Source organism: Nymphalis io, chromosome 7 (assembly GCF_905147045.1).
Source record: "Nymphalis io chromosome 7, ilAglIoxx1.1, whole genome shotgun sequence".
In the NCBI taxonomy this organism is placed as follows: Eukaryota; Metazoa; Arthropoda; class Insecta; order Lepidoptera; family Nymphalidae; genus Nymphalis; species Nymphalis io.
The window spans coordinates 6,561,572-6,584,220 of record NC_065894.1 but is presented as its reverse complement, the minus strand read 5'-3'; the positions used below and the strand labels follow the sequence as shown (position 1 = coordinate 6,584,220).

The 22,649-nt window shown below is 32.1% G+C and overlaps 1 protein-coding gene across 3 annotated transcripts in view; it reads right to left on the bottom strand.

The window, feature by feature from the left end:
- LOC126769702 (protein TIS11) overlaps positions 1–21,840 on the bottom strand; it is a 28,519-nt gene extending 6,679 nt beyond the window's left edge. The window contains exons 1-2 of one of the 3 annotated variants that reach the window (XM_050488616.1): positions 21,132–21,840; positions 2,786–2,827 (exon numbers count right to left, since the gene is read on the bottom strand). In XM_050488616.1, coding sequence (XP_050344573.1) covers positions 2,786–2,827; positions 21,132–21,191 — 102 coding nt within the window. In that variant the 5' untranslated portion in view covers positions 21,192–21,840. Of the gene's footprint in view, positions 1–2,785; positions 2,828–4,419; positions 4,439–21,131 lie in introns of those variants that run through there. The other 2 variants (XM_050488618.1, XM_050488617.1) reach the window with 2 other exon arrangements.
- Between the last annotated feature and the right edge of the window lie 809 nt (positions 21,841–22,649).

Here is a 22,649-nt window from a genome sequence, read left to right as displayed (position 1 = left end):
TATTCTTTGTAGCCACAATGTATTCAAATACTGAATTTATTTTTAGCAACTAAAAATTATCAGGTTTTGAAATTCAAATACTTACACTAACTTTATAGTACGATCTTACTTCATGTTAAGCTGGCAATATATAGTTCTTCATCACAAACGAATTATTGAGCAATACAAATAGTAACCTGCTAACATGTGGATGTTAATTAATACAGTTTTTATATATTTAAATATCACTGGAATAGACAAAAAAATGATTTAAATGGAATAATACCCCCGCTGAGAATAGCAGTCACAAAAAATGAGCTACATTTGTTAATTACATATGCAGGGGAATAATTAAAATTAGATACTGTCGACCAGTCTACAGAATAGCCGCATAAGCGGAAGCGTTTTATAATTTTTAATAGCAACATTGCAGTGCAATTAAGAACTATATCACAAGACTCAAATCGGGAGGTTAAGAGCGTAGGCATGATAAAGAAATCATAAAGCAAGCGCCTGTTAGATGAGTAACCGGACGCGCGTCGGCCAGCGCGCATGCAGATGGGCCAGCTTCGTGATCGCCATGCCAGACCGCGACGGGTATGGTAAAAATTCCATCGCTCACCTCCATTTGAATACCTATCAATTGTTTCTTGTTATTATAAGAAACAATGGAAACATGTATTTAAGACTCCCAGGCAAAACGCTGAGCAAACAGGAAATCACGTAGGGGGCGATGTTTCGAGAATTGTTAAATGGTTGTCATTTAACGACTTCATATCGTAACTAGCATTAATGAAGATCTCTCATAATACACATAGGGTTCGTTGACACATTCAATAATAAAAAACCATAGTTTAAGAAGACTAATTAATATTATTGTAGTAACTGTTACAATAATATTAATTAGTCTTCTAACAATGAGGAGTATTAACTAATACTACTGATACAAGTATTAACTAATACTCCTCATTGTACAAAAGCTTGTTTTAGGATAGAACAGACTGTATATACATAGATACCACTCTATATGGACAGAAATGTCAGATATAAGACTACGAAATGCCTTTATTTAAATTATGCTTGGGCAAAGCCTAGGTGCACATTGTTATGGACATTCACCTTTGTTGAAATACAAGCGGATAGACGTAAACGCAGGCGTCAGAGTACGCACGAGTTTATTGCGCACGTCATAAACCTCGCGAGGTAGAACGACCGTAAAGCGAGTGTCAACAAAGGGCCCAGCAGTCGAGCGTGTTTACCCCTCGGTCGCTCAAAGCGGAGGAAGCACGTCCCCCGGCCAGTCCGCTTTTAGCACCTCCTTATTTATAGAAGCACCAACGCCCGAAGCTGATTTGCAGAACCAAACAAGTAAACAATGTTACTCACGATCTTGGTAACAGTCGAGAAGCATAAGTAAGAATAGTCGTGTTTAGAAATGGATTGCATTTATCTTATGAATTTCCTCATAAGTGTTATTCGTTTTTATATTAATTTAAACTCAATTATAAAGTAGTTAAAAATATATTTCTAGAAATTACCTGCAATGTCAAAATAAAAGATGTTAAACATGTTTTTATAATATTATCGACCACAGAATTGGTTTCAACTTTAGCTTTTTATCTATGATATATTCGATTAATCGCTTAGCTAAAAGCTAAAATCAGCTCCAATTTCGATATTGAACACTGAGCTGATAATCTTATCTTAAATATTTGTCTATCGTGAGGATCTTCCTCATGACAGATGTTTCATCGCTATTCAGTGTCTACCTACACTAGACCTTACGTCGGTTAGTATCAAGTAGCAGCAATTCCTTTGTCCGTTCAATTTTTATTGTTGCGTCACACTACCGGGCTACGCTTTCCCTGCAAATTGTGCGATGTGACTCACACAGAGATAATATACAAAGGAAAAACGTTTCTATGACTAATACACATTTAGCCTTATTGTTTTCTCGACCAGTTTAAGTATGACAGGGATCATTATCGTTACTTAGAAAGTCATCAAAACACTCGAAACATATAGGTTATTAACATGACATTTAAAAGTTTTGAAACGGCTAGTAGTTTACGATTACGAAGTTGTATCTGTAGGAGATTATGTAAAGATTCTTTTAGGGTTCCGTGTAAGGAGTTTTTGCCAGATATGTAATAGGGTAAAATATTAAAGCGATTACTTATATTTTATTGAAATTTTAAAAAATCATGAATAATTTGAATATTGTTAATTAAAGTTAAATTCTGAAATGAATGAAAAAATGAAGTTTTCGTATATAATCTTGTAAGTAGAGCTTTATAGGGAACATTAAGTTTTATCTACAATCGATCTTTAATTAAATATATTTATTATAAAATTATGATTAATATATGTTTATCATCCATTCCAGTTTAGTTTTAATTTTTTACGTACATTGACCTCAAGCCAAAGTCCAAAAACTATAAACATTTTAATAAGCTACTTAATGTTAACCTTATTAACCTTGATAAAAATAGTTTGCAGCTGTCAACATTGCTTAAAAAATATTGCGTCCATTAAATTTTAATAATAATTTATATTGTAAATATATACTGTTACCTTTATTGTGCTGGTCGGGCTATGTTGTGTATATATTTACTTATTATTATTTAAATTATAATTAGATAGTAGTATAAAGTAATAATATTTTTCATATATATTAAAATAAATAAACAATTACTACACGTAAAAGTAACGGAAACAATTATGTTTCCTACAGTCAGCGGTACGCTATATCATCATTTTACAAAAAAAAAATGATTATTTGGCTTACTCAATACATTCAACTTACAGAGTTCAATACTCCATCATCAACCATATAGTCGGGGCTCACCTGAAACAACAAAAATATAAACATTAGTATGCTGGAATTATAAGCAAATAATAACAATAAAACTTGCGTTAAGAAATATTAGATCAACCTTCATTTATAACAGGAACAAAAATCGTGCTTTTTTAGTGTAATACATGTATTTATCTTGTAACATTACATTATCAATCACACAATACGATGACTGTCACTAATAGTGGAATGTTAGCCGCATGTAGTTACGCTCCCAACTAGCCTCACTAAAATGAATAGTCGGCGAGTAGGCTCTCGACCGGTCTCCGTCGAAAGCGATAGCACTTCCTACAAGAAAGTAAAACCGTAGCCAGCTAGCTGGAAAACTCGGAGACGGCAGTCGTAATTAATTTGCACCGACTAAATCTGATGGAGCGTTCTAGGTATCCACTAGAACGAAGTGAAGCTTGAAATTGAGATTTATTGCGAATATAATTCGCTAATCAGCTGAAGCCCAGACTTGGAGCCTAAACACACAGTCGTGTGAATATTAGATATTTTATCGGCCCAGACATAAATGTTGGAATGTGTATTATGTTTTAACCCTTGATGTTCTGCAAAATTTTAGAACTATTAAATATATATGAAGTAACAATTCATTAGGAGGGTGATATTCGATCGGACTTTATAAAATTCTATATATTCTGATGATAATAAATCCAATATTTGTTTTGAGCTGTGTCTCATGTATAAATAGATTTAACAATTTAAAAGTTTGTCTAACATACAGTAAACTTATATTGGCTTTAGCTCATCAATTTCTACCCCATTTGTTTATAGATGTAATTAACTTTAAGGGAGTTTAAAATTTCTACTTGGAAAGTCGACTTTGCTGTGTTCAGTTTTAAATATTTAAGACTTCAATACGATCGATTGCTTTTGTGTTATTGGATATAGCTTCGCTCATAGTAATCAGGATCTTTAACTTAACTTAATATTGATGGTATATTTATGATTTAAAAAACTAAGATTCGTTCGTAATTTATCATCTAGTACAGGTACTTAAGTAATAATTCTCTTATGTAACTATGTAATAAGACTGTTGCCGGCCATTATATTTCTAAGAATAGTTCCTACGTCACCAGGGAAATAATGTATTGATAATATAATTTATGTAATAACTAATTTATATTACAACTATTTCTTAAATTACAATATATTTTTTAAAAGGCAGGTTAGGTTATTTTATGTACTGGGGAAATACGCGTATAAATTGATCATATAATACGAAAAATATGAAAACACATAGCAATTAAAGCCACTGCACGAGATAAACACGGCACAACGCTATTAAAGAACTGGTTTGTTTATAAATAATTCATAAGTATTTGATCCGTGTATAGCACAGCACATTTATTTAAGTTTATTTATTTTCTTTTTGCAGCATTCAGACAACAGGCCTTAGATATTGATAAAACATTAAAAATATATGTATCAGCAATATTTTATGGAGTTTATAGACATTTATTTAACATTGGTATTTGTAACCGTAACATTATACAAATAAGTAAAATTAATATTAGGAAATGGATGAGAGTTATACTTGTTTTATACTTCGTCAAAAAAAAATAAAAAAATCTTACATATAGTCAATATGTGTAATATAAAATTAGTGTCGTCAGTCTCTCGCCGATTGTCGAGTACGATCAACGAAGCAATCGGGGCCACTTGTGCTAATGAAACACTTCAATTGAATTGGGGACATTAATTCAGCGGCCGTATCGCCAATGTTTACATTGCCACTAAATAAAAAATAGTTAACACTGCATATGGAAAACTACTGTTCGTATCGATTCGTTACGTATGAATTTAAATTTTTAACGCTATTTCAAACACGTACCGTGTATAATTTTAGTGCTACACTGTACATACATACTTATCATTTAATTTCATTTAATAATGTACTTTAATATTGTATTCTAAAACAACTTAACAAAAATGTACTGACAATAAACTACGTTAACAATGACGACGACGAAATGACGACGAAATGTTATAAGTATATTGTATACAATTGGTCTTCTATATTCAGTGCATTTTATTTAACCTAATATTTTTTGATAAATACAATATTCGAAACCATGTAAATGTATTAATTTCGCAATCGACCTCGAAGCTATCAGTGATCAATATGACGTTGTGAATTGAAAATGATGGAGCGATTCAATAAAGCCATCTCAGTGCCCCATTATTACTTGTATGAAACAGTGCAGTTACTATTCTAAAAATAGCTATAAATATTGAGAGGTAAACATTAATGAGGATAAGGTTTATTTGTTATTTAATAACAGACAAATATCGCTTTGTATTTAAATATAACATTGCAATATAATGTCTAATTTAAATATGAATCTAATTAATAACGAGTTTACCTCTTATGATTTATTTAAATGTGTTTTGTTATTTAATAAAGCTGCGTGAAATGTAAAGTGGCTAACATTAATAATCACATTATATTTTAATGAATATTAATTAAAGTTATTTGGGTAAAATAAAAGAATGAACGCTCAGTAAATTTAATCAAATAATGAAATAAAATATGCCTTTGGTTTGTTATTATTGTTTTACCTATTTATATATTTAACCGCATTGTTTTTTTTTTAATTTTAATACCCAATATTTTTTCTTTTTTTTTTTAGAGATAAGCTTTAAGTACTTTAGTAGAAGTTAATTTAAAGTTAACCAAAATTAAAGTACTTATGTGATTCAACATGTACGGAAAGCCAATAACTCCGTGATGTTTTAATGTTTAGTAAAATAAAGTACAATTAACTTTAGGTCGACTCATTTTAACATTGCGATGATGACGAATATATGTATATAATATAAAGTGAATATATAGCAGCAGTTTTGACATTTACATTGACAATAAAATACTGATTTTCATATCAGAACAATAAATAATGTTCTTATATCGAACGTAAATAGTAAAAAGTATATATTGCGAATTCGGTTCATAAAACATCAATGTATTTTGATTGCTGGATTAATGAGTGATTTAATTGATATTTAACATTAACAAAATGTTGGATACGATATGGGTTACAATTTCCAGTTGTCAATTATCATAATCTCGTATCTAGTAGTAATAGATATGTCATAGAGACATTACGTTTTGCGGATCTACGCTAAGTTTGTTGCGGCATGATACACGCGAGCCGACTGTTGCACACGATGTCGCAACCAACATATTGTCTTTGTCACGCGATTCACCCTGCTGCACTACCTTGAAAGTATCGCCTTGATGCTAAATATTTCAAGAAGTTATAACCCAGAGTTAAAAAACAAAAATTATAGTAAAATAATTATGTTATGTATCACTCAAAGTTTGACGCTTAAATAAATAATATGTCTAAATTAACCTTAATATTGTGTTATCTAATTGTTAAAAAAAAATATCTTTCAGTTTGAAGTAATCAGCAATAAAGTGGTAATGTTAGCGTTTACGCAACGAGATTAATAGGAAAGGGCTTGTCGATGACCACCGTCCTACTTAAGCCGGCCGACATCGAGAACGCACCTTAATTGCCGAGAGGTTTATTTATAATCATGTTTATTTTAAGATGTTTAAGAATAAATGGATCCCGGAAATTGATGCTGAAGGTCGAAGAGCGACGAGACGGCCTTGCCGTTGGCTGTGCCACTTTCTCCGCTGCAGTTTAAGCCCACATGCGTTACGTATACAACGAAACAATGCTCTGTTTCTACAAGTTATGATACGCCAACGCAGTCTATGGAACAGTTCACATAATCACCGAATTGAAGGCGTTTCTACTCACGAGCTGGAGGGTAATTTACATTTGCCGCAACAGGACTGTTCAAGTGTCCCCGCTCTGGCGCATTGTTTACATAAGAGCCTTGGTTTCGCACTATGATCACGGGACATTCATACTCTTATACATAACTACTCATTGTTATAACATTCTGTAAGTTTGTTTCAAAATTCCACATAAGTTACTGATCTTATCGCTTACGTAAATAAATCTATGAAGTAAAAAATATTAAAATATGACGTATCTTCTATGTTGCAACACTTCATAATAACGTCGATGTTGATGCTATGCAGACATAAATTATTTTACATTACAACAAATTGCCACTCGTTTCGACCGCCTTCTAATACTCTATTATAACTTTTGATCATGTGCAAAAAATTTGTTTTAGATATCTAATTTCATATTGAATTTATAGAAGTTTGCTTTAGAGTTAATTCAATTGGAATTGAATAAGCTCGTCAACACAATCCTTGACTCGTAATCAGAATGTAGTAAGGTAACGCTTGCATTTTGAAATTACTTTATAGATTGTTCGTCTTTGGAATTAGAATATGTATCTATGTTTTTATTGAGGTCACTGAAAATTTAGTTCCTCGCATAACAGATTTGATGTAGTTTGACACGCCTGTGGCAATTTTACTACTATGTGTCAAACTTGAGTAAAATACGTATTTAAATATTGATGCGGAGGTTGAAATTGGTTTTGACGAGCAAATGCTAGTATGTCATAACGAGGGAAATCGAAGGTTGTCTCGAAGCGGGGATAGTAAAGTTGCCGCAGTTGCATCGAGTAACACGCAGAGTTGCGTTTTGCAACAATGTGGCAACAAGACTGAAATACTGGATTAACAACATTGACTACGCAGTCGACACGCCCACACAGTTATGGATTACAATTTAACAAAAAAGTTTCTCTACAAATTTAAATATGTACTGTTTTAGTACTCAAGCTAGATATGTTATGAAATAGTTAACTAAAATTTAAATTCGGAACTCTGTATTATTTTTGAAACGGTGAAAGTAACACCCCCCGAAACATCTGACCTCTGACAAAAGTAAAAGTTTCTTATCGCGTAAACACATGAAGAAAACACGTCAATAAAACTGTCTCGAGTGTAATTGTAATAAGAACCAGGATGTATATCTACGTACATTATTTAACTCATACAATAAGGAAGCATTAAGACTCCGTGAGTAGATAAAGGCCTTTAATGAGCAAGTAAAAAATATACAAGTTTATAATGCGGTTAATTCATCGTAGCGAGTGGTCGTGAAATTAAATACCACATACATACATACTTTATACGATCATGACCATTTATTTAATTTGTTAAATTTCGAAACATCCAAGTTCGTATGATTAAAAAACCAGATTAAGGATACATGAATAACGAATGAAGTCAGTCATAATTTAGCGATAAATTCAATATCATTCACAGGGTCAAGAGTCAGAATGGGTTACATTTGGACAAAGAAACTTTATATAATTCGTATCTTTTCAACTTGACATCGACTTCATGATGTTATGTAAATTAAATTTATATTACTAAGTTTTATGTCCACTCGGCTTCGAAAAACAAGATTTTCTGGACCAGTATTTATTTATAAAGATATTTAAAGTGTTTGTCTAGCTCTGTTGAGGAATCCGCGGTGGAAAATGTTAAATAATGACGTAGTTGTCTTTGTGCGGTCGTCGAGCGAGTCGCGTAGGTGAGCAAGCGAGCGGATGACCTTCGCGGGAGGCGAATGGGCCCATCAACAAATACTCCACGCATTTTATGAACAACTTTAATTATCATTATTTTTATCATTACCTCACTCTTAATAGCTATACCACATATTACTATTATCAAAATAATGAGCTACTGCGTTTCCTTGCATCACAATAATTAAGCGTGGTGATTTTCGCATTAATTGTGTTCACGAAAGTTTTTCGTAAATATCCTACAAAGTCTTTATATTTTGAGTTAGGTTGTGTCCGCAATTTATTTATTTATTTATTTATTTATTTATTTTATTTGCTCCTATGATACACAATTAACTGAAAACATTATTCATCGCATAGTCAAATTAATTTTTTTTTTTACTTTTTTGCTTTTTTAGTAAGATACTTCCTATATCCTATACCCTGAGGACTTTGGTAACAAATGTAAAGTTTGAAAAAAATATATTTACAAGAATACTGTCTATTACAATTTTAACATATGTGATAATAAATGATTTTGTTCATAAAATTTGTATCGCTAATTGATATCATCGGGCCATTGTTGATAAATAGATACGTTAACGTTAACTAGATATTGTATTAAAATAAGATTTTTTGCCTTAATATAAGATTTTTTGACGTTTTTCATGTATTTGAATAAAAAGTACAATTTTCTCATATTTGGAATTAATCAGTTCATTGAAGTGTTCATAAAGGGTAAGCAGACGTCCGGAAGTCGTTTCAATGTGCGGAACACATTGTGCGAACCCGCGTCTCCAGCGGTCTACACTACGCCATCTTCCTTTGCTAATTACTTGTTATTATGTCTCCAAAGCAACAGATGTGCAACATCCGTTCCTAAACGCACATCCCGACATCTTTTTTTAGCGCAAAATTAACGCAAATTGATATGCTTCATCTTTGCGCTGACTGGTTTCTTTATATACTTATTATAAATTACCCAAGAAAACGCGCAATACATTTAAATAATGTATTTATCGAAACCAAGTATAAATAAAATGAAGCAAAACTGGTTTGATTTGGTGTAAGCGTATTCTATAAACTGAAAAGCAACTATGTACTGTTATTTTACGGTATAAACATTATTTATTGTAATTTTTATTCAAAACCAAATTATGTTATTGTTACACGTAGGCTCATAAAATAAGTAAGTTTTAATTGTTTAGTTGAATTATTTAATATATCTCTGTTTTTAATTTATATAAAACATGCACAAAAAATGTTTCATTTATTCGACCTACTGACTCAAGACCTTAACGTATTCTGATTAGATAATGTAGTTTCTATAAAAAAACTATTCACTAAAAATTTAAAGTCTAAATAATTCAAATGCAGTTTGGTATAAAAAAGTTATACCAAACTGCATGTAAATTATATTTTGAACTTGAATTCACTGTTTTGATGACATATATCACTGTTTGCATCTTCACCATTATACAAAATATTTTTATATGTATAAAATAAATTATATAATATAGAAACAAATCAACATCACACGTTCATAAGTTTCACTTTCATCCCGAGCGCATGCGGGTCATCGCAGTGCAGTGATACTATAGCATCTCGCTTGGCCTAGTCTACACAATGAAATATGCGCAAACAATCCTTGTAATATACTCAAAGTGTGTATGAAATAACAATGGCTAATTTTGGCGATACAATAGCATATATTTTGTACTGTATCACCGCGCGCGCAATGAATACGTAATGCTATTCTCGTACATATATGTATATTACACACTTGAATTCCAATTCCTTGGAATTTAATCTCGTAAAACAAGTATTAGAAGCATGCGAATTCGCAAAATATGTTATAAAAACTTAATGCGTCTAACTATAGTACTTACTTGGATGCGTGACGATTATTTTTACCATTAGTCGTCCACTATTCATACTAATATTAAATATTTAAAATAGAGTATTTGTTTGTTCGTTTTATATAGAATCTCATAAATTTTATATTGTATAATAATATCATTATAATTTTAAGAGTTTAGAGTTATTTAAATTAATTAGAAGCCTTAAGGTACAGCGACGGCGATTGTTTATATTGAAAAGCGATACTGTACCTATTTCGTACTCGAGCAAAGCCGCGGCAGCTAGTTAGTTGTAAATAATCTTGTGACGAAACATAAGTTGAACAAACTGCACCAGATCGTGCGCTCGAGGAAACTATCGAGCTAGGTCGCGGGTCAGTGCGATAACTTCTGAACTGAACTAGTTTCGGATAGCTTATCAACTTGCGTCACGGGGTAGCGATTTTTTTAGAACATATATTATTTCAGATAATATTTAAAACAACAAATTTAATTTCATTAATTGTATGTATTGCTCGTACATTTCCCTTTCTATCAGTATTTAATAGAAAAATCCGTTAAAATTTTCCATGATTATCGCTGCAAGGCATCGAAGCATGGCTTTTTACAAGCCATAGACCACCCCACTTGTCACGGTTATGATTCCTCACTCACCGACGTCCAAGGGTATACGATCCCCGTAACAGGTAACACGAACGATAAGTACGACATACATACTATTTATTTTACTTAAGACTTAAGATTCGCTTCGTCATGTCATTCTCATTGTATTTATATTAAATACTACCAAAATAGAACGTGTACAGATAAAATAAATACTTTTTATTATTGATTTAACTATTTAATTGGGATGTAAGAAAGGTTGACTAGGTTTAAGAGAAATGTTAGCAATCGAAAACAAAAAAGAATTGCATGGCAATAATTCATGCATGTTTCATGCATTTCACGGGTCCTTGAATGCGTAGGTCGGTCCACTCGTGCGCATCGATGCACGATGCACTGGACCGCGATTTCAAAACGCATTTATTACAGTTTTTATACAGATCCACTTATAAAAATTATTTACTGTGTCCCTTGTGTAGAGCATACACAAAGTAAAAATAGAATAAGCTTTTTAAAATAGGTAGTAGAACCTATATTGTTTTTGCAGAGAGCGAGACGAAGGATGTTAGATACAAAAACCTATTTTAGGCGTAATCATGATTAGTATTACTTTGATTGATGGTTACTCAGCCATTCAATAAATTAATTGTACATTACGTCTGCGTTACGTCAATCACATATGTATGTTGCATATATACTTAGATAACTTTGGTAAAAGAATCGGAGAAGTAACAGGCTAACAGAATTACGTAATAATATTTATAGAGTTATTTTATCCATGTTCTACTCACAAACGGTCATTTTTCAATCAAGACGTCATCACATTTAATTACAATTTGGAAATTAGGATGAAATTTTCTCATAACCAACTTGTTACCACGCACGTAACCAGCACAGGGAAGCGATATCGCGGTTTGCGAAGAAGGAAGTAGGTAATCGTGAGACTTGTTAGGTTCAACGCCTCGGATGATAGCGAGAACAACCACGTTTTATAAAAAAAATCTTAAATAATTACAAGTAATATATACACGTTTCTAAGAGGCTATAAAAGGAAAATAAGTCCATAAACTAAATTATTTTAACTATTAAGGAAGTACCTTTGTTTCAGGAAGACTTAAGACCTTGTAGAGTTCAACGGCTCTGTCTTATGACAGACCCACGCCTTCTTCCTACACGCTGTCTACGCTTCCGTCATTTGAAGAAAACTGTCCTCTGAGCTTTGGCCCTAATATAAATAAAATGACAATAGATAGAGTAAAACGAAAAGTCGACCTTTAACCAATGTGAAACATCCAGGAGTGTTTTTACCATGTTTTAACATTGAGACGTTATTACTTCATGTCAGTGAATAGTATTATGCTTCGTTATGTAATTAAACAATTTCATAAAACCACTTGAAGTGTGACTTTATTGAATAGATCTAATGCACACAATAAGTATGAATAAGGCGATCGCAGCGTTGATAAACGTTCAGGTGTCCTACTAAATAGGAAGTGGACGTGCAGATAAATATGTTCCCAATTTGGCACGTCGAGTGTGACAGCGGTTATGCAACGCGACACTGACCTACCGGCCAGCGTGCCACTTTCCTTTCATTATTGACACACTATCTATAAACGGAGAACTATCACTGCGGCCAATGCGCTTGTAACAACGTGCTCACCGATCAAAACATTAGCATTATACGTTCATCTTATGTACTAATCATCATTTTCGTAGACAGTTTAAAATTGGGTGAAGTAACTTATCAAATTTGATATTTGATATTTGTAAAATATTTATTCGATAGATTAATGGACGTTGCGGAATATAATATAGCAATTAGTTCGTAGGACGTGACGTAGATCAACAATGAGGATTGTTGCCGATAAGTGTCGTGTACTCTTAAGTGCCTATTGTAATAAACAACGTGATAAACGTAAATGCAACTGCGCCCAATTAATTGACAGCTATCTAAACAATGAGAAACTGTCGGCAATTTAACACAATATAAGCACGACTGTAATAAGGCAAAACGCTAAAGCGTTATAATAAAGCGTACGTAGTGCCGAAATATACATGTGTTTAATAACACTATAAATGAACTAAGTACAAAATGCTAGAATTACTTATAACGAACAAAATATTAAAATAATTAATAAATTAATTGTGTTAAAATAACCGTATTCACGTCTATTGAATACGGTAATTTTAACACAATTACCATGATTTTAGAAAAATTAGTGTAAAATGTTTTTTGACATTTAAATTGTCATTGCAATGACTAAACGATGTAAGGTCAGTAGAACCCGAGTTCATAAATAAACATACGTTAGTTGTTTATAATACAATGTATCGAGTTATATGACACATTCAACACTCGCGAGGTTGTTCTACAGGTGCCCAATTGCGCAGCTTACTTTAAAATTGGGGTAACTCCCCATTTACATAAACGTACATACAAGGGGGCACCTTAATGAGCAACTTGTTCAGTTTAATTATTCACATAACTTCATTTGTACGCAAGTAGAACGCCAAAAGCCAATTCTATCGAAATTATTATTATATTAAAAGCAGAGTCGTAAAGAAGGGCTCTATTGATGAGTAGGCAGGTAGGGGAATTTTAACAGGTGTAAATTTTGACCTGGTAAATGTAGGAAGTTCAATTCAAGTATATGTGAAACAAGTTACTTTGCCATTTGAAGTACTATGTATATAGAGAGATTATTTTACTAGAAATTTTAAAAACTTGTTGAAATGTTTGGATTCATCTTTATAAAGGGTTGGAAAGTTTGTTTCCTGCAGCACGAGTGGATTAAAATCAGTGTAATAGCTTCATGTTTGTGTAACACACTCTTATGCAAACTGCAATCGTGCGAATCGTGCGCAACGTGTGATGCATTCTGCGCTAACACTGCAAGATGAGTCTTGCCTCAACGATGAACTATTGCAACGCAAATTAATTATCGTTAAGTAAGCATATAAGATAAAATTCGATCAAGTTTCCCTTCTTGGCCATGAAATGCGGTTAAGTTATTTAAACGTTTTAGTAAATCGTCGATTAAAAATCAATAAGGCGGAGGTTGTGAAATAGCGCCGGCGCTGATTCTGACGCCGCAGCTCCTCTCCGTTCGGCCGCGTCATTACGAAACAAGAAAAGAAAGTTAAAACCGTTTCAGCTGAGAGAATGTCGCTCTACTCAACTACTTGCGGACTGCGGCAGTACTGTGCTGTAATTGTAATACATCCCGGCCGTCCTACTAACCGCTTCATTGTGATGTAATATAATAATATACTTTAATCATTTTTATTTTTATTCAAATTTGTCTAAAAGTTTAATAAATACATAATTAACCATGGCATACTTATCATATTTGCAAAATTACATCGTACAAATGTATGAAAAAATGTTTATAATATGATTCTCAAAATATGTTTTTATTATAATCATTAATTATAATGGCAATAAAACGACTCCACAAAACTTACGTCACAAGCGTACGATTAATTCATATGATAAGAGTTTATATTGCCATAACTTAACAATTAATATGCATTCAAAATATATAAACTGGAGTAAAAACGGCGTCCCTCTTCGAAACCGAAATCGTATACTATGTTTTTTATGTTACGCAAGTGAGGTTGATATGTTCTTAAGCAATTATGTAAAGCGATTAATACAGGTAAGGGGAGAGGTGCGCGGGCGCAGCGGTTATGGTAAAAGTGTTACACGGCGCCGCTTGTGCTCGATTCAATGACGCAACCGCAATGTGTGCCAAAACTGCAGCAAACCCACAACGTCGACTACGAAGCTGAACAGGCTAAGTGTTACGTCCGAGTTCAAATGTATTAAATGTGTTTATGTAACCCTAATGCCGAAATTCGTATATAAACCTATTAATGGTAGATCGTCTGTCGGGCGTTTGTTCATAAATGACAAGAACAATTAAGTGAGTTAGATGGTTATATCAAATAATACTTCAGTTTAATTGTTTTTAAATGGCATGTGTCTATAAAAAAAGTTATTTTTAAAAATATATTGAAACGCTTAGCTTGAATCTTAGTTTCAAAAAATTATAATGACACATTTCATAAAGAAATTGACGTGATGTATTATTTTTAGGTACTTATTTATACATAACGAGCAAATGCGTCGAAGAAAGTTTAGTAATAACACATTGTTTCAATAACAACACTAATAATGTTTCCAGGCGATAAGATAGTGTAGGTACTCTTTGTTTATACACTACACTCAACATAAGACCTCAGATAGGCATTATCTATTTAGGTATATATATATTTAAATGTTTGGTTACTCATACGAAACAACTAATTATATGACTTCTAATCTAAAAGTAAATAAACATTAAAGTATGTAGAGTGGTGAGAGTTTGCTTAAGATAAATAAGCCGTTGGATAGTAATAATAGTTGAAAGATGTCAGTCTCTATTACGTATGTATAAATATTTACTTAATTTATCTCATTCATTTTTAGTTATCCTCGCGTCGATATGATGTACTAATACTATTTCAAAAATTTGATAGATTGACAATATTTATTAAAATGAATTAAAGTAAAATCAAAGGTTATAAATAAGTATAAAAATTATGATTGACACATACTTAGTGGTCGAATATAGTCAAAAGCTTATTGCCCGTAATAAGATACTTATTTTAATTGAAAACCCTTATAATATATTTTAATGCATTTATTATAAAATATGCACGATAATCGTGTAAATAAGTTGCGATAATAATTAGTAACACGTGATGACTCGTTATCTAGAATGATTCCAATTCGTATAAGTACGTTTTACTCTAAAATCTAATTAGTATACATATTTAAACATCATATAAGCAGTTTTGATACTTATTTATTATAATTTAAGGTATAATTTTGATAAACAACAGTAGACGTTTATTTCGATACCAACGAGTATACCGACGACCGCCTACTCGGCAATGAACCCTAGCATTTGTTCTGCTGAAACAATTAGCAGAGCATCGCGAATCAAACAAAACTTTTTAATAACACGAACCATTAAATGAATCGAGCAGATACAATTTCAATATTTAACACTATTTATTTTTGACCATCGCAACATCGAAATGGCTATAATAATATGTTTTCGACATTGTGAATTAACTAGGTAGTAAAATTTTTAAAAAGGCAATCTCGATCTTATAATAAACTTTCTAGTTAAGTTAGGAACCATTCTATTAAAGATAAATGAATATTTTAAAAAAACATTAATTCAAATCAATGAATATATATTTTTCGCAACATGCTTAATTTGCTACAGGAAGTTCAACCCAAATATAATTCAAATATAGTTAATCGTTTATGTAAATAAAATAAACATAATAATATGCGTGTCTAAAGGGAATAAGTTCACGCCAAGAATCAAGGCTTAACCTGCAGCTACAATTCAATGTAATTTATATTTACCTACATTACTTTCAAGATATAATTCAGTGAGATAAAATAACTAATACATAATTCTCAATAAACAAATACGCTTTAATATATTGCTACGCTGTAAATGCTATTAGTTCGCTGTCGTTGTTTAATTTTAATTTATTTTAATGGTAAGTTGAGATTCCATAGTTTCTTTAGGTTTTGCGGTGATTGCGATACCTGAAGTTTGGTACCTTTGATTCATCGCCAAATAGCTAAGTATCGAAGCCATCTTTAAATTAAGCAATGTATTCAAGGCAAGCCAGTTATTAAAAAACTAAACAAATATTCGTGTTAGGAAAGCGCAATGCTGACTGATGTTGACCATAGAGTACATGCATATGTAGGTCGAGTGGTGTCCTCATGCGAAGCCATTAGGTTAAAAGGGAATAAAGGAGACGTGGTTTAACATCTTGACGAGCCGTTGAAGAAAGATTATGATAAAATATTGTATTTGCTTTCGTACAAGTAATCGCTCGCGTAAAATTATCTTCTAAGGCATGGCCTGTTTACCTGATCAGTCATACTAATAACGTAAAATACGCTTGAAGTTTCGAGGCGTTAATCAAGTAATCAAGCAACGTCGAGCGCTCGTAATCGGTTAGAAGTATTTCCACTACAGTGGCTTTATTTCGTAACTAACTAGAGGTGAACGTGATAAAGACAGTGCGATAAACGAGTATGGTTTGAAATTAAATACAAAATGATGCTTCTGTATTTGATAAAAAAAATACAATTATATTTATGTATAAGCGGAAATCAAATCGTTAAGGTGTGAATTTAGCTGAATGGGATAAGATCGTCAGGAAAATGGCGTCTAAGACAAACGCGGAATCTTATTTCGCTAGCACAGCGTACGAGGAAATAATCCGAGTCGTTATTGTATACAACGCTAACTGCTACCTCAGCTCCCACGATCGACACTTATTGTTTGCGTTGCACTCGAAGGTTTCTGCAACGCCTAGGTGTTGAGAAACGTAGGCAACTGAGGCCTGAAAAGGCTGTTTGAGAAACCTTTCGAGTTTCGATTGCGAAAAGTGTAGAAAGCTTATATTTACTTGCATGCAGATATTGTCAAGTAACGCGTATGTAAGCACTTGAATATCTTAGTTAGCACGTGCGTTACCTGGACTACCAACTGGACATCTTGACTAATAATAACAAAATGGCGAATGATAATTATTTACAAGTCTGTTATGTAACTATTAGCTGTTCTTGTTGGTGAAGTTTTGTTAATTCATTTCGGTAGACACTTGTGTGATTTTATAATTTTACTAAACGTACGTGGAGAGTTAACCGCGTCGCTAACGATTACAACTAACACCGCCTTTGTAATTAACTCGCGGTTAATATTATTTATATACTAAACCCACAGCTCACTTATATAAACCGAAGGTATTTCCTTTTTCCTCGAAATTCTATTGAATTTAATTGATTTTGAAGTTGATTTGTTGATTCTATTGAGTTTGAATTTAATTTCAAACTTGAACGTTTCATTCACGTAATATGCTCAACTATTATACGTGCACGGTATCAGCTATTAAACAAAGCAAAATACAAACTTATCTCGACGAAAACATTGATAATGCGCCTGACTTCCCCCTATTATTTATTTCTAACATGGTTCGAAATAATTATCAAGTACTATAGAGTATAGACAGCTACAGTGCGTTTTGCGTGCGAGCACAGCGCGATTGTACGCTCCGACGCCGCACATGATTACACGCCTTACTGACCAACTAACAACGAACGAAACTAACCCTATAACTATATATAAATAAAATAGTGTCAAAATTATTTGAATGATCCCCGTTTACAATAGTTAAATACACATTTTATTAAAATTTTGAATACTATTAAGCTTTAATGTAAATGTACACTAAAATGTTCCATTTACACAAATACATATATATGTTTAATCGTAATTGCTCTATACAATAAGCGATTTTCTTTTTTATACGTTCGAAGAGCCACGCAGAAAGTAACATATTCACAAAATACCCCACTTGCAAACGATTTTCCCCATACTATAAAAAATTTGGAAACTAACAATACACTTTTCGAACAAAAGAGAATTGTAGGACAAAAGCCTCTTTATCTTGTGTCAAAAAGAAAAAACTTTAGAATGTTGAGCGGTTGTATTTGTAAATAGGCTGCAGGTAGATGAAGGTTGTAGGTGTATTTACGAGCCCAACGGTTTAAAAGATTTTTTGCTATCGAAAAGAAAAATAAAAGAATAACGATGCACCTTTCAAATTTCCCACTGCGATTTCATTTGTATCGTAAGTCATTCTCTAAGTTGCATTTGCGTTCACATCACAATACCTAATTGATACGAACGCTGATATGTATATATAAGTCTATAATACGAATAAATAAAAAAAAACTTTGTAAAATGAATGTCACTTATTTTTTTACTTACATCACATACCTAAGTTTGTTAAAAATAACTTATAAAATAAACATGATAATGATACATTAACTTATTTAAACACCTACAAACTCTTGCTTGTTTAACATTAGATAAATAATGATGACGGCGTGAGTATGTTTAAAAACTTGTTTATGAATATTCAAAACATGTGCCTATATTTTATACATAAGTTGGCCTGCATCTCTACCCCTTATATTATGTGCTCAACGGAATACAAAACAGGGCAGCCCCGAGCAACAAGTGGCATACGCAATATAAAGAAACCACAAAAACCCATGAGCAGGTAGCGTAGAAAAGAGCGAACGATTTATAACCATGTGAATTAGTCATTAGAACCGGTTTTGCTTCGTCACTACGTATAGGGTCGAAAACGAGTCAGCTAAGCGATAATGATCTTAAACACAACAACATAAGAGCTGTTTCGTGGAACGTTATAGAATATAATGGGAGCCACACCAGTCACACCACTTAACCGCGTCTGCTCTCTACCCCTGCTGAGATTTGAAAAGGATTTGTCAAGCAATAACAACGAGATAGGTTAAGACAAAAATAAGAAGATTAATATATTAACTAAGGAATTTTTTTTCGTTTGAATCTGTTACCCGCCTCTACTCGTAACGTAAGTTTTGTTTAATACAATAAGAATTACCTATCAGAAAATGAAAATATCGTTTTAAAAATCTACCAGTGAATCAATTAGATAGTATAATTTATCATTTTAAATATCACCACAACAAATTTAAGAACTACCTGATATTATTTTATCTCTAAACAACGAAAATAAACGATGTGTATAGTACAGATACAGTGACGTAGTCAATTAAAAACGATTGACTTTTACTTTTCGAAGGAAATGACACCTAAAAACTGTATATCCAGTTTAGTTAGATTCTCAATCTGGCTTTTACATTCGCTTATAAGATTAGACAAGTCGTAACTACAGGAACAGCAAACCACGCACTAAGAACTCAACAGATTTTCCGTACGTATACTATAATTATGGCGGTAGGAACTATCTTTGCAGTAAAAGGCTTGAGCGAAACTTACCTTGTACAGCTTCGTACTTATAATATTCTTAAATAACTACTTGTCTGTACTGTTAGTTAAAACATGCACCACTACTCTAAGAAACGAGTAGTAGCAGCAGCAAACAAAATAGGTTTGATTCATAATCATCACATATAACGTAACCATTTATTTATCGTATTTTTCGGGACTTGCCACAGAGTCGAAAATAAACTTTTTTTAACTATCAGCTATATTTACAAGTGATACGCAGCTAAACGGCTTTGTATATCAGTTTTTTTAATTAGCGTAAAAGCCATGAAAAATGTATATAACATCTTTGCATAACTACAAATGACGGCAGATTTCAGAAATACACACATTTATATATTAGTTATGTGTAATATTATTGTCAAGGTCAAACGAAAATTAAATATTCAACTAGTTAAATATACGCATTATCATGAATAGTTTATCACAAATAATTAAAGATACTTAAAATTCATTAATAATAAATTCTTGGACATAATTAGCTAATCGTAATTTTTAAACATTACTTTATTATAAAACGATTTTAATATATTACCAATGCCGAAATTTAAAGTAACTTTAAAAATCTAATTGTAACTAAACACCACTTTTTATTATTATTGTATGTAGGTATACATGCAGCTAGTTGAATACCTACTTTTACAAGCTCAAATGTCGAAGGTTATGTATAAGCAAATTTTGTATATATTATTAATATGGAGGTATATAATACAGCGTAATGACATTTAATTTTAAACTCCTAATAAAGGTGTCTTCTTAGCTTTTAATTTAGAGAAACAAATCCATAATAGTCTTAGTATTTTTTTTAAATAGGTACTTCCAAATTAACTCTTTTTAATACGTAGTACGTCGATCATACACAACTTTAAGTTGTATTTAATAAAAATATTCTATTGTCTTGTAACTTGACATTATATTGTAAAACTTTCGTTTCTAAGAAATTGACAAATTATTTTAGTAATTACAATAAATCGCTTTATACTAATGAAACATATGCCATAAGACGAACATATAAGTTCGCGATAACAATGTTGTTTATAGCATGCAATAATTATTGTGACAAATATATGAAATATATGTGTTACGTATATTTAAAAATAACGTAAAATAAATGGATTAGAGGTGTGTAATCAAAGAGATATAAGACATAGTTTTATTTTATAATTTGATACTTGTATATGTTGGTGATAACCTAAAAAAATAACACATAATAAAATATTGAATCATAAGATGATTCAAAACATAATAATGAATAAGTCGTTCAATGAGATACGGTATTCAATTTATTTTTAGTGTATTTTTTTATTTTTGTATAAATATTTATTTTGTGTTGTCAAATAAAGGTTAGCGACCTTAAATTTTTTTTAGTTATAAAGCATCGTTTAAAACCATTTATTTTATTAGTGGGTGGTTTGAGAACTAATTAAGCAAATAAGTTATGCTTACCTTCAAGAACAGATCACCAAAGTCGTACAGCGCAGACTGATGCATTATGGCAGTAGACATTATGTAGAATCAACTCGACACTAGTTACGATCCAGGTTTTTAGTGCTTGTTTTATGTTATTTAACGTGCAATTAATTCACTTATGCACGATTTTAAGGCAGACTCACTATAATTTGAGCAAGTTTGAAGAGTTCACGATACAAGAATTTTTAGAAAACCGTTGTAAATACTACTGGTGTATTAAATGTTATTAAATCGACGCGTTTTTGTTTTTTCGTTCGGTGACCACAGATTGACTCCGAACTAGTTGGCTGAGGGCGATGTTTTTTTTAATATTCACAATTGAGCCAGTTTTTAATTTTTTGAACACAATTTCGCAATTAATGCGAAAATGTACAAAACAGTCCTTTGTTTCGAAATGTCTTCACTTTTTTCGCGTCTATACGGAAATTCACAAATATTGGTCAAAACTCTGCGCGAACTGCATCGAAGTAAACTTCAGACAATAAAAACTTTTTATTTGTCCAACTTTATACTCCAAAACGTCTATAATTCTGGCTGCATAAGTCGCAAGTTAAAAATGAATCGCAGTGTCAACGTCCGCGCAAAACGCACCACACGTTCATTCCGTATCACGCTTGCTCGCGCACTGAGCCTGCAATTCGGTTCGCCCGTGACTCGTGAGCCGGCAGCGGGCGGGTGGATTTTGTTTTCAAATCAAACAGCACGATCACGTTTTGAAGCGAGATTCGTTTTCAACTCGGGTACGCTCGGCTTATGTCGGCAATATTCGGTGATCTGTTTTGTTGTTGTATGCCCGCCATATAATAAAAACTGATAAAAGTCCCTCATCTTAGTCTTCCTTTGGTTGTTATTTTTTTTTAAATTAAAACCTCCATAATTAAGTAAAAGGACATTTATATACATTTACATAATTATCATGCGAACTAGCAACTTGGTCGCAACTCCGACATTCTTAATGAACTATTAATACCTACTAGTTATCTACTCGTTCAACTTCTCGTAAATGTATAGGTATCAATTACATACCTAAAGACTATAATACTGTGCATTATAGGTATGTACGTACCTACATAGGTTGCATTAAATGTTGCAAAAGATAAATGTCTTATGTGTAAAAAAAAACTTCACTTAAGTATATCTTTTTCTACGCAAATATATGTAATTAAAGGTATATTAATAACATAGCCTATAGCACAAGTTAAGCCAGCTATTTTATACTTTTATAGACACATACAATTTGGTGAGGAAGTGCTAAAAAATAAACTCCCAGAACGGTGCACAAACGCAAAAACTTGTAATTTTAGAGCTGGTTCGACCAATCGAGTATCCTCCGCCCGCGCTTGTCTAAGGTTGTGATGGTAAGCAAAGACGAAGCGTGTATATAAACATTTATTACATTATTATGTATTTAATTAAAAATAATATTTAAATATATTTAAAAATCCCTTGTCATATTTGTTACAATTTATTTTACTTTTGCAAACGCTCAAAAAA